Source organism: Cynocephalus volans, chromosome 1 (assembly GCF_027409185.1).
Source record: "Cynocephalus volans isolate mCynVol1 chromosome 1, mCynVol1.pri, whole genome shotgun sequence".
In the NCBI taxonomy this organism is placed as follows: domain Eukaryota; kingdom Metazoa; phylum Chordata; class Mammalia; order Dermoptera; family Cynocephalidae; genus Cynocephalus; species Cynocephalus volans.
Genome location: NC_084460.1, coordinates 271,477,452 through 271,490,936, shown reverse-complemented (window position 1 = coordinate 271,490,936; position 13,485 = coordinate 271,477,452). Strand labels below are relative to the sequence as shown.

The window sequence follows — 13,485 nt, the reverse complement described above, 5'->3', positions numbered from 1 at the left end:
GGCTAGTTTATGAAAGTAGGTAAAACTTGCCACTGTTCACAGTGATCTCTTACAAGAACTATACAGAAATGTATATTGGAGAAAATATATATTAACTTTAAATAGTTTTATTATATCCTATGGATAGTCAGTCCAAAACCTCATTTAAAAATTGGGACTTTGGAAGACAGAAGACATCTCCGTATAGAGCCAATATTATAAATGGTGTTACTTCCTATAGCAGTCCTTTAAAAAGCCTGTTTAAGCCATAAATTACTAAACTATTGTACAACAGTAAGGAACTGTGAAACTAACAGTTTCAAGTTTAAACTGCATTTCTAGAAAATTGTTATAAAGTAGCAGGGATAATAGCTGTCTCTGTGCAAATCCTCCTGCTCACACTCCTCTTCTCCCCAGGAGCTGGACCCTGGGAGGGTCTGGTGGAAGAATGAGGAAGGGGCTCTGTACATGTAGGTCAGAGCCTCTGGCACCTGGGGCTCAGACAGATGAGGAAAGGACCAGAAATATCCGATGTGTTGGGCAGGTGTCTGTCATGGGCAAAGGAAGCAGGAAAAGCACAGGGTGAGGAAATCTCTCCCATCTACAAGGCGTGAGTACAGCTTGGGGCACTGGTTCCCACAGAACACAGGTCCATGGGAGAGGGGGCGATGTTTCCAGGGCTTGGCTCACTGAAGCAATGGTAGCTCTCAGGCAGCTGCTGTAGTTCCCAAATATCCACAAAAGAAAAGGTAGGTGAGGAAATGTCCGTCTACGTCACCAGAAGACTCCCTAATCTAGACACGATAAATTTGTCTTTAAGAAGAGGTTTTATTGATTATATAAGCAGTACAGTACAATTTTATTACTGTAAATATATATACATATATTTACGAGTTCCTTAAAATATAAATGGATGACTAAATTGATTTTCCGTAACTACTTCAGGTAGACAATGGCTTTTATTCTAAGTGTACTAAAAAGTTAATGCCTCTGCTAAACTTAGAAGCATTTAATAAAGTAAATCCTTTAAGGGTTAATAAGAAGTAGAAGTAGTTAATAGATTTTACTTTTATCACCAACCTTAAATAAAAAATTAAAATATAAAATGAATTAGCCCATTCAGTTTTAAAATGTCAGACAATTAACTGTTGAATTTATACTAAGTGCTTAGTCTAAAAGACTAGTACCTGAGATCCTGTGTCTCTAATTACATGCAGCAATTTTAGGGAAAGACATATAGCAAATGCATGCGTAATGAAATTTACCCCGTTTCCTCCATGATGCAGCCACCCCAGGATTCTGTGCAGTCACACTCTAGGTCCAATGAAACAAAGGCAATAGAAGAAAAAAGGAAACAAGTCACATCTTTAACTTGCTTTATAGCTCTTACAATTATTCTTTATTACCAATGCCATGCCAAATAGACACAGAATATGAAGATTCATAGAACAAATTTCTTTCTTTTAAATCAGTATTTCCTTATTCTTTCCAGAAATCCAGATCACTTCCTAAGAAGACAGTAGACAAGAAATAAAATTGTGACTCGTCATTTTGTAACTCAGACAACTCAGTTAGGTTCCTAGTTCCAATGTTTAATGAAAAGCACCCTCATCTAGATATTGGAAAGCCTGTCCTCTAGTCCAGTTCTACCATGACAGTCTCACAGGCAAATGATTTAGCATTTCTTGAGTCTCAGCATTTCCACCTCTAAAATGAGAATAACATCTCTCTGCCTATCTCCCAGAGTGATTCTGGGGGGTCACACGAGATAGTGTATCTGCATGCTGTCTTGTGAACTGTAAAGCTCTGTTGCACAAACACAAGGAACCATCACTGAAGTCCTAACAGAGCATGCTGTAAGTTAGAGAAGAGAATGCAATTTGCCAGACTGAAAGCAAGGATCAAAAAGAGACTTAAAGAACACTATGTTAAATAACAGTTGAGCCAAAGAGAGCAAACTGGAATAGAAGTGCACGATCACTTAAATTAAACTACAATCATAAACTTACTTAGATACTAGAAATTGACATTGATATTGTGATGGGCTCTTCTCTTCATTTATTTTTTCCTATTCTCTTTCCTATCATAGATAAAGATATTTTTATTTATTTATTTATTTATTTATTTATTTATTTTATTTTTAAAGATGACCGGCAAGGGGATCTTAACCCTTGACTTGGTGTTGTCAGCACCACGCTTTCCCAAGTGAGCTAACCAGCCATCTCTATATAGTGATCCGAACCCGTGGCCTTGCTGTTATCAGCACTACACTCTCCCAAGTGAGCCACAATCCAGCCCTGATAAAGATATTTTTAAAGAAAGACTTCCAAATGGATTTTTAAAACTCAAAGTTTGAAACTAATGGAACAGCTGCCTAAACAAACAATCCACAAAGGAATAAAGAAGCTTAGGAAGGAAGGAACTATGGCAGGCATTGGGAATGAACTCTGTTTCTCACCCTACTGCACCATTCAGGGCAGCAACATCTCTTGGCTGACCCCAGCACTGGCCTCTTTCCAATTCCAGAATTTTCAAACAAGGTCAGAAACCTACTCATGATCCTTTCCGATTTTAAGGCATCTATGGCAGCTGATGAACTCTAAACACCTCCTGTAATTTATACTGGGTGTTTCCTTGGGAAAGCAAAAACTCTGAGCAAGATATTAATAAATGAAAGTTTGTAGGGATCTGGGAAGTGCCACCAGACACTTGTGATGAGACTATGTTACTTGGTAACTTAATGTACCTACAAAGAAAACTGAGAAGCCTGTGGACATATATTTTGCTTCAATTTTCCATAATACTATGCAGTAATGACCAAAAAAAAGTATAAAATGTTGGATAATGTTAAGGTAGATTTAGTCCTTTTCTTCTTCGGGGAGGATGGAGTGGGAAGGGAGACCTTTACTTTTACTGTCTCGTATTTTCACAGAGGGGATGGACTTACAGTTCCGGACTTTCCAGTTCCGTGAATAAAATAAGTGAACACGTTGGTCTCTCTTCCCACAGAAGCACATTATGGCATCTGTGGACCCTAGACACTTGTGCCTTTCACCACAAAAATGTTTTAAAAATTATATTTTACTACTGTGTTGGTGTAAAGAGGAATATAACCCAGGTTGGATTTTATTCAGATTTTAAAAGAAATTTAATATTATCCTGGACTCCTAAAATTATTGTGGGCCCTAGACACTTCGCCTGCTAGATAAGTCAGCCCTGTCTTTCCATCTTCTTCTCATCTGATTAATAAAAAAAGTGACACCTAACAGTCATTGGCCATGTTTATGACTGGATGGGATCTGTGGCCCTGTTTGTACTCTCTCTTGGACCTGCCTGCCCACTAGAAGAGAATTCTATTCTCTTCCACCTGCCTCCATGCTTAAAAGGCCCTGGGGCAGGGCCTTCCTATAGGGCAGCCTTCTTCTCCAACCTTCCTGATGGGACTAAACAGGTAGGTTTAATTAAAGGTTAAACGTGAGTACCTTTTTGACTCTAGGTCTAAGCTATTTCCTAATCCAACTGTGCTATTACTAAACTTGTGATGGAGCCTCATCTAGCATCTTTTATCTGTGGTCAACTGGTTAGAACCCAGACGGTGAGTCTTCACCACCCCCAATGCCAACATCCTGCAGTGTGAGAAAGAGCTGATTCACACACTGAGAAACTAGGTATGATTTTATGGATTTCAAAAGGGAAATTTCTACAACCCAAACATTAAGAATTACCTCAAGCTGCTTGTTTTATAAATTTTTTGGAGGAAGGATATACTACAATTAAACTATAATGACTTGAATGAAAAATATTTATTTATTGACTGGATATGCATTACACAGACAGAATGGCAACTGAAAGTGAGTAAGAAGGTCAATGTACTTACTTGACTTTCTGCTAGAAGGTTCCCATTGGATTCCAAGGTTTTGAGCCAGGCTCTGCGATAACACTTGTGCCACTGCCATTGGAAGACCATACTGTTTTTCAGAGTTGAAAGTGTGTGGGAAACATTTGAGAGAGTGCACAAAGCTAGTTATTATTTCTTAATTGTTACTACATATCATCTCAGTTCCCTAAGTAGAGCCTCACAGCATCTAAAGACAGCATATGCTCCTTATCATTTCTTCCTTGCAACTGGGCCCAAGAAGCAGAAAGCCCCTCTTAGTATGTGGCATTTCTCAGAACTTGACGGTCTCACAAGGAAACATAAAATACAAGTCACTAAAGGCTGTGCTCCAATTCAACTCATGCCAAACCAAAAATAAATTCAACTTATTAAAAAAAATGTCAAGAGAGGTAGCCACTGAATGACGGCTATTGGGATAAACTGGTATAATATATTCCAGTATCGACCAGAGTTTGGATATAATTGGTTAGTCTTTTGGGGTGGTATAACCAACTAAGAATTTCCTTGATAACAATGAAGGTATCAAAATCCAAACAATGAGATTAAGGAAATATTTGTCTCAATTCATTCTATGGATAGAAGGCATAAAGATGAAAAAATTTACATGGGGGAAAAAAAGATACTGATATCGTAAACCCTTTGATTTAAAGGAGTTAAACCAAACATGGGCAGAAGAGCATCATAACTAAAAATAAAATTTATAAGAGATACAATAATAAACTTGTAAAAAAAATTTAACATCTTATCTATAGATGGCTAAAAATCTCTGGGCCAATCTTCAGCTTGCATTTGCCTAATAAATATGAAAAACTATCATTATGATAACCAAGGATGTCATTATAAACCCAAAGGACCACTTTGGTTTCTGTTCACTAACATAAACCACTCATGCTACATTCTCGACATCATCATTCTAAACAAGCATAAGAAGGGATGTTAACTAGACCATAGGGAAGAAAGAGACCAGATGAAAAGGTAAAGTCCACTTTAAGAAAATTGATACAATTTACCTCATTCACACCAACTCCTCTTGTGCGAGAACAGACACCTCCAAAGTAACTCAGGCTGCTTCTCTTATAGTGGAATATCACATGCCTTAAGGAAAAAAAAGTACTATTAGAAAACCAATGGAGTGACCATCATATAAACTCTTCCCAACACACGTCTACTTTCCTACACTGAATATCCCAAAACCATCTTCCTCCAAGAAATCAAAAACTGTATTTTAAATACCATTAAATTTATGTTGTCATAATTAACTTTAAATTTATGTTATGTTAAATAATCTCATTTGAGCAAGCATTAACTGAGCACCTACTAAGTACATAATTGAAAACACAGAAATAAACATACCATAGCCCTTGACTTTTTTCTAGCAGAGAATATCTAGTAGTTATACAAAATATTGCTGATTATTATAAATTGCTGATTAAAGACAGAGAGAAAAGAAAGTAAAGGGCAAAAGGAAAGGAAAGAATACTTTGGTTGGTTTCACTCCAGGACAGAATCTTGGAGGACTGTCTGAAAATATCTTCACCATGAGTGGGGAAGGGAACAGCTATGATATTATATGTTAACAAGAAAGTATAGAACCCTTCTTCCTTAGTGACAGAAACTCAATTTTATTCAACGGTTCATCTAAAAAGACTACATTTCCTAGCCTCTCTTGCAGTTAGGTGTGGCCACATAACTACAATCTAGCAAATGACTGGTTGGTAAAATTGACGTGTGCAAGCTTTCAGGAGATCTGCTTTATAAGAGTTGACTCTGCCTGCTGCCCATAATGAAGGCTGGGGCACCACAGCCATCTCGGGTTGTGAGTTGACCTTGAGGATGGAAGTCATGCATGTGCTCTGAAGGTAGATCTTATGGTTGTGGAACCAGCAGCAGCATCCCAGCACGGGACATCTCCCCTACGTTCTTCTTATGTAACAGAAAGGGAAATCAACAGCAATCTTGTTCAAGGCACATTTTCTGATATATAACTTAACTGATACAATAAAAGGATAAAGATAAATGTCAAACCAAAGAGAATAATAAAAGCATAGATGGGTACACACGAGATGAGGTGCACGGCATCAGCATGCTGTTTGATTCGCTGCCGGTATTTGGAGAACTCGTGGAGCATCTGCACAGGGTTGGTGGTGATGTCAATATGATCCTTCTCAGTCCAGGTCTCTACAGCCACCAGGACAACCCTGGTATTGAGCTGCTCCTTGTAAATCTGAGGGTATACAACAGGACAGGTGCAGGAGGAAAACACTGGGTCAAACATGCACGATCAGTGAATCAGAGTCAGTGGAAGGACAGGAAGGGAGAGGTGAGAGGAGAACATGGGGTCATAATTAGCTCATCACAGAGAATTTTCTTTTCATTTCTCTTTTCCAAGAGCAAAAAGAAAGAAAGAAAGAACAATCATACGCTTTGGTCTCATGTCAGCAACTCCTCTATGGTATTTCAATCCCAAGATCAACATATTTAGCGGCCTGGCATCTCACTAGGGGATAGTAGGGATGTCAACACTCTGAAGTCAGCACACAAATTGAAAACAGGTTCAGTAAAAGCACCCTTCTAAACCTCCTAGTTGGCAACAGGTTGGAGCCTGATATACTGGCTCTGAGTAAATACAGTGAAACCAATTATTCCTGCAGGATTGGAGTGGATCACTAAATCTTCAGACAAGCACTAAATAATATGGCTAGCTTACTCTTGGAGGCCATGTTATATGGGAACTAAAACACCCCTGGGAAAGAATCACAGCTCTGAGACCAAAAGAGGAAAAAGCAGATTTTTGTCACCCATCTCACCATGGCCACAGGGTGGCATCAGTCACAATATTTAAATTGTTACCTTCCTGCTCTCTTTCTCTACTTGTGGCCCAGTAGCTAAATAATTCACACAATTAAGCAACAACTACAACGAATACTATCATTCTGTACTATTTTCAAGCTAATTAAGAAAACAATGGACAATCTTTGAACACACTGAAGAAGAGGTATATCATCGAGCCTAAATCAAACCGAGGCTATAATGACTACACAACAAAAGCGAGGTAAGTGTAATGTCTTTCAAAAATTAGTGGTCAACTTCAGAACGGCATATGGTAACCCAAAATAAAAATTACACTTTTGCAGGATGTGATTCTATTTAATCACGCTGAAATGACTAACACGGAGACGCTACCAAGTAATCAGCATTTGCAGGGGGAAAGATGTGTGTAAGATTCTCTTTTCCATATTCACTTATAGTTTTCCTCTGACTAGACAGACAAGAGCTGAAATTAAAGAAAATTAATAAACTAGGTGGAATTTGGCTCTACGAGGTTCAATCCTAATTCTATGTGATATACTCTATGCACATCCACACATATTACACTTTTGACCAGCTGTGCCTACCAGCCACATAACATATAAGTATTTACATGATTGGAGGTTTGGGACTGTTTGAAAGGCAGAAAAGAAGGCAGTTCTTTGGAATAAATAAACACCATTTAGATGTTCGGCAATTTATAAGAAGTTTTTTGTTTCCCAGTTAGAAGGAAACATATCAGATAAAAATATATTTAGCTGAACAGAATAGCACTATATTAGAATATGGAAAGTAGTACGCTGTACTTAACTTCTGACTAGTCAAATTGAATCATTTTTTGGAACATAATACATAATATCATGTCTATGGAGTTCCTACTCCATAAGAAGAAGGAAGAAAATCTTAACCATCATTCTCTGTAATTACACAATGAGAGGAGAAAAACACATTGATATTAAAGATTTGTAGAGTTACAAGTCTCTGTAAGGAGATATATATTTTATGGATTTAAATTAGTTTTATTTGGGGACTGCACTTAATTGTGTCATATAGAAATAAAATCTGAAACAGTCCAATAATGGGAACACTAAGAAAACAAATTTGTGTCTTTTTAAAATTTTTTTTTATTACCTATATTTTCCAAACATACTCTGCTTCAATCTATTAGTTCTTCTCTGCTAACACTATATATTTAAGAAAGGCTCAACTAGTTATTAACAAAGTCTCATTTGCCAAGTATAATTTACACTCTTTTTGGTAACTAATTTTCTCTACTGTTTTTGTCCTCCATGGACTCTGGTGACAATAGGGTCTAGACATCACTTAGAAGCAATGCTAATGCATCTCTGGCATTCTGAGAATAACCCAACAGTCCCCTGAAGCACTGATAGCACTACTTTTAGTGAAACAGACCATTTTATGATTTCTTAGCCAAAATGAGCTTAACAATTGCATTTTTACATTTGCCCAAGACATAACTATAGTAACAAGTAAGCAAATAGAGATAGAGATATAAACCATTCCATCTTGGTAAAAATAGGTTCAAGAAAATTGGGTACTTACAGAATCTACAAGGTTGACCACAGACTTTGCAAAGTTGTTGGTATGTGCATGAGAAGAGCGATGCCTCTTATACTGGGGAGAAAAGAGGATATACAAATCACTGCCAAATAATAATTTAATGGTAAATTTCAAAATTCTGTAAAAGCAGAAATCTCATAGCAGTAGTAGAAATGGGGAATAAAAATAAAGAATTTAGTTTGTGTCATACTGGTGCTGTTCTTATTTTATTCTCTGTTAAGCAACAAAACTCTTGACTATCTAAAACACCCCACATTGTTCCAGGTAATGAAAAGGGCCTATAGAAATCTCTATGAGAAGCTTCACACCTGCAAAGTAAGTTTTTAATTCAGTCTTAATTTCCACAAATTCAATCCTTTTGTTTTCACTGAAACATTTCATAACTTATAAAGGGCTCAGACCAAAAACTGTAGTCCCGATTGGACACCTTGAGGACTTAAAACTCAAGGCCATGCACAGATCAAGAACATTTCATAGGCAGTGCTTTAGACCTACATTTTTAGCAAGGAGTAGTATATTTTGCTCAATGTCTCAATATGAGACATTTGAAAACTGAACATAGGAAGATCATGCCCTCTACTGGCCTGTGAGGCTATTGTTATTTTTACAACTAAGGAAAAAGAAAAACCTACATAAAACTTCAGATTCAGATTTGTACCTTAAGTTTTTGAAATATGTCCTCAATTATAATTATTAAAAATAATGCATCTTTCATGAAGATTAAAAATATTTCTACATTGGAAAATCATGATTTTTTTCCCCTTTGCCCACTTTCACCATAAAATTTGTCAGACCCTTCATTTTGTTCTCTTTCTACCCCTGTGACTATGTTTTTTAAAGAAAAAATGTATGTCTCAAAGCTAACATATCTCATGTTTATTTTTTATAACACTGAGAACACAGATGATCCATCATAAATGTGCAATAAATTGATCGGTGTTGTGCGGTTAGCAGCATTCATTACTTCACAACTACTGATGTAACATTACTGTGATTGTTCATCTTATTGCCACCACTGCCTATGCATCCTAATCTGAACCAGACTGTCCTTTTGTGTTCTCTTAAACTTCAATGCATGCATATAACTGGGTCATAAAACATATTCATCTAAAAATGTTCAGGCATTTTTACAGGTTTTTTAAACTTAGCATAAAGAAGTTTGTGAAAATAGCTCAATGTTTTAAGTTGCCTAGGAAATTCCACAAGCTGAAAAACTTCAAAGATAGCTTCAAGAGTAAAAGTAAAAGTCTCGACATTAAGTTCCTCTGGGGTGATAAAAATGTTTTACCTAGATAGTCGTAACAATTGCACAACTTTGTGAAGGTACTCAACACCACTGAACTGTAGACTAAGAAGAAAGGGAAAATATGAGCTGATACCTATTTTAATGCAGTGGTGTTATGTACTTATTAAGATGAACTTTATTTTGTTCCTGAATATTGATTTGTCCTTTTTGGAGACTTCTTTTTCCAGTACAATGATGATGAAAAACAGGATGTGCAAGTTTAAAATAATAAAACGGGGTCTTTTTAAAGTCTATCCAAGGCTGGTTAGTTAGCTCAGTTGGTTAGAGTGTAGCCTTGTAACATCAGGGTCAAGAGTTTGGTTCCCTACACCAGCCAGCCACCATACATACACACGTACATATGTACATACATAAATAAAGTTGATCAAAATGTGATAAGTTTTTCATTTATTTCATATTTGTAATTTTCAAGTCTCTGAGTTTCTCTTTAGAAAGATCACTCTGCCTGCTATGTTGGAGTGAATTAGAAAGGGTCAAGAATGAAAACAGAGAGAGCAGATGGGAAACTATTGCGATAGCCCAGGTAAGAGACAATTGAGGCCAAACAAGTGTAGAGAGAAGTGGGTGGATGCAAGAAACATCATGATGTTAGAGCTCCCAACACTTGCTAACGTACAGGATGTGGACAGTGGAGAAAGAGAATAAACGATGACTCTTAGGCTTTGAACTTGAATAGATGGGAGACAGTGGTACCTTTTAAAATAATGAGAAAGACCAGGGGAAGAGGAGTTTAGGTCTAGGAACTAAGAGTTCTGATTTACACATTTTAAATACGAGATGCCTATTCAATATTGAAGTTGAGATGTCAAATAGGTGGCGGTGGATATATGAGTATGGAACTCGGAAGGCTAGAGCTATCATGTAGGGAGTAATGAATTTAAACTCACGATACTATTTAAAGACTTAAGACTGGATGCTGTCATTTAGAGAGAGATTATAGAAAGAAAAGAAAGCCCTGATCAAGCCATGGGGCACTCCCATAATTCGGGAGGCCAGATTTAAAGACTTAGAGAGACAGCCAGTGAGGTGGGAGAGCTGTTGTGTCACCGAAGCTGAGAGATGAAGAAAATGTTTCAAAAAAGAGAGTAATCAGCTGTGTCCAATGTTGTTGAGAAAGTAACATAAGTACAGAACAGTGACCACTACATTTATTAACCTGCAGTGCCATTTAATTGAGAATCTAGGATTTATTGGGAACTGTGATAAGTATTTCTCCTACAACAAATATTTGCTCCTCACAATTCTATGATGTAGGTTTTATTATACCTGAATAACTCATCCAAGATCACACAGCTGAAGTTCAAAGCCTGTTCTGGATTGAGATAGGAGATAAACTTGTTCAGTTAACAATTCTAATTAAATAGTTTAAGTATATTCCTAACAAATCATGATTACTGATGATAACACAACTTGTTAAGAGCATACAAAATATAGTGGTTTTTAAGTAAGGAAAACCAAATGAGGTCTAAATTTTAAAATATTTGAGTTATCATGTTTGGACTTATTGACTCTTATGAGTACTTAAGAATATAGCAAAAATGTAAACAAAACATTTGCTTTTCACGGACTTTAAAATATCTTAACCAGCTTTCTATTAAAATAAGGTTTTTAATATTTATTTTTAGTTTAAGCAGCTCAAAGAAATGTTCATAGACTCTTATCAAGGCTATAATTGGCTTGCAATTTAGGTTCCACCAGCCAGGTACTAAGGTAATTTCTACAAAATTGAGGGATTTTTTTCTTTTCTAATTGAAAGCCACTGATATTGTGATGCCTTTTCAAAACGAGGCGTCTGCATTTTTTCAGGCAGTGGACATTAGGTTACTCTGAGTTAAAGAGGTAGGCTTGAATACAAATACAGGCAAAATGCTTCTATTTCTTGCATGAATGAGAACTGATTTTGCATATAAGAAAAATGTGTAATCTCCATTTATGATAAACTTTACTTTCACATTTCCTTATCACCAAAACAATTTACATTTAAACTGGCAAATTTGCTTTTCCTTCCTAAACAAATGCGGTCCTTAAGAAAATTGCCTTTTGAAAAAAATTAAAACTAGAATTGGATTTTCTACTCAAAGGCGACAGTTATCAAAATAACTGTGCTTCCTCACATAGTGTAAAGACTGTAAAAAGAGCACTCTCAAAAGGATAATTATTCCAAAACCCAACAACAAATCTCCAAATATTAAAACATAGGTATATTAATTATTCTAGTTCAGTTTGACTTTCAACATGTGAATTTAAACATGATCCATGTTCTGATTAACTAATTATTTGTGGCAATAGAATTAAAAAACTAGAGCGCTGCTGCCATGGCCATGGCCCACCAGGTGAGAGGAGCATGTGGAGCATTTGGGGGGAGATCGCTCCCATCCTGGCCAGCTCACCCCCTCCTGCCCCTACTCCAGCCACCACTCGAGGCCTTGGCCCAGGAGGGCAAGTGTGACTAGAAAAAGGAATCACATTAACTAGTAACAATCACTTAATGCCAGTAGATAGAATAACAGGTGAAGATTTTTGGATGTTTTTTTAGAATTTTAAAGAGTCATCCATATATTGATGAAACAATGTAATCTCATTTACTTAAACCTTATGTCTAATTACATTGGGCACAAAAGTGAAGAACTGATTGCTAAAGCACTATGTAAGAAAACAACTCTGAAATACCCAAGAACAACTGGAGATGAGATTGAAAACAAAGGTGGAATGTTTTTGCTGCAATGCTGAAAACTAATTCATCCTTAAAGAAATTAGATCTGGGTGACTGTGATCTGGGAATGCAAAGCGTGATGATGTTTGGTACAGTACTAACTCAAACCCAAGCACTGAAGGAAATAAACCTAAACCAATCTATACTGTATGGTGAGACGAGTCCACAGTCCATCTAGGCCACATGCTAAAGGAAAATCACTGCCTTGTTGAAACGTGTAAGCATGATATAAAAAACTGTGGTATGCAAAAGCTATGTGATGTACTGTACGTGAACAGTAGCCTACGCTACCTCAATGTCAGTTGCAGTAAAATAACTCGTGATAGAATGGTATATTTGATTGAGGTACTGAAAAGCAATACCACCCTAGAAGTAACAGATCTTTCTTTTAACAGAATAGAAAATGCAGTAGCAAATACTACTCGGTGAAACTCTCGCTTCACACAACAGGAGTCTTAAAATGTCGTCAGTAGTCAGCAAGCACACAGAGGGAGGAAGACTTGCTGTGCTTTCACGATCAACAAAAACAGATCTCACATTCTCTGATAGCTACACGTGGTGAAACAAATTTGATGAGGGTACATGTGTGGCATGCTAAGACATAATTCAAATAGGTCACTTAAAAGCAGACAATACAGATACGGAGCCATTTGCGGTGGGTGGATAGACGTGTGTATCTTACAGAAGTCTCCAATGGCCTTAAAGAGCATTATTATCGGACACCAATGTATGGAGAAGCGTACAGCCAATCATCTAATGCAGGTTTTGCTCTTGTTCCAGTAGGTCAACATCTACGAAAAACAAGTTCTAAAATAACTGTCAGACATTTATCTTATTACTTTCACAGAGATTAATATTTTATAGCCTATTAAATTTTTTGTCATAAATTAGAACGTTACTTTTGTCAAATGTGTAAACGATAGGAATATATTCTGTGTAAAACTATCTTCACCTCATATAAAGCATATCTCAGAAAAGGATTTTCCTAAATTCTCAAAAAAAAAAAAATTCTTGTAAAGTGACACACTTACTTGGGACTATTATGGACTAGATGTAACCTGGTCTTAAAAGGAATATACTTATTTCTATTAGCCTAAAACTAATATTTCTTTAAATAGTAGAAATCTTCTTAGGTAATTTCTTTCTAGTCTAGGCATTATTACCACTAAAAAAATAAAAGCTTTCATTTTTTTTCTTTCT

General features: G+C 36.5%; 1 protein-coding gene and 1 pseudogene across 1 annotated transcript in view; one reads left to right on the top strand and one right to left on the bottom strand.

The window, feature by feature from the left end:
* The window catches only part of ADAM23 (ADAM metallopeptidase domain 23), a 171,965-nt gene that overhangs the window by 45,553 nt on the left and 112,927 nt on the right, over positions 1-13,485 (bottom strand). Inside the window, exons 10-14 of the mRNA XM_063111068.1 lie at positions 8,249-8,320; positions 5,938-6,101; positions 4,888-4,972; positions 3,857-3,947; positions 1,245-1,293 (exon numbers count right to left, since the gene is read on the bottom strand). Coding sequence (XP_062967138.1) covers positions 1,245-1,293; positions 3,857-3,947; positions 4,888-4,972; positions 5,938-6,101; positions 8,249-8,320 — 461 coding nt within the window. The remainder of the gene's footprint in view (positions 1-1,244; positions 1,294-3,856; positions 3,948-4,887; positions 4,973-5,937; positions 6,102-8,248; positions 8,321-13,485) is intronic.
* LOC134389210 (leucine-rich repeat-containing protein 34-like) lies at positions 11,917-13,139 on the top strand (annotated as a pseudogene).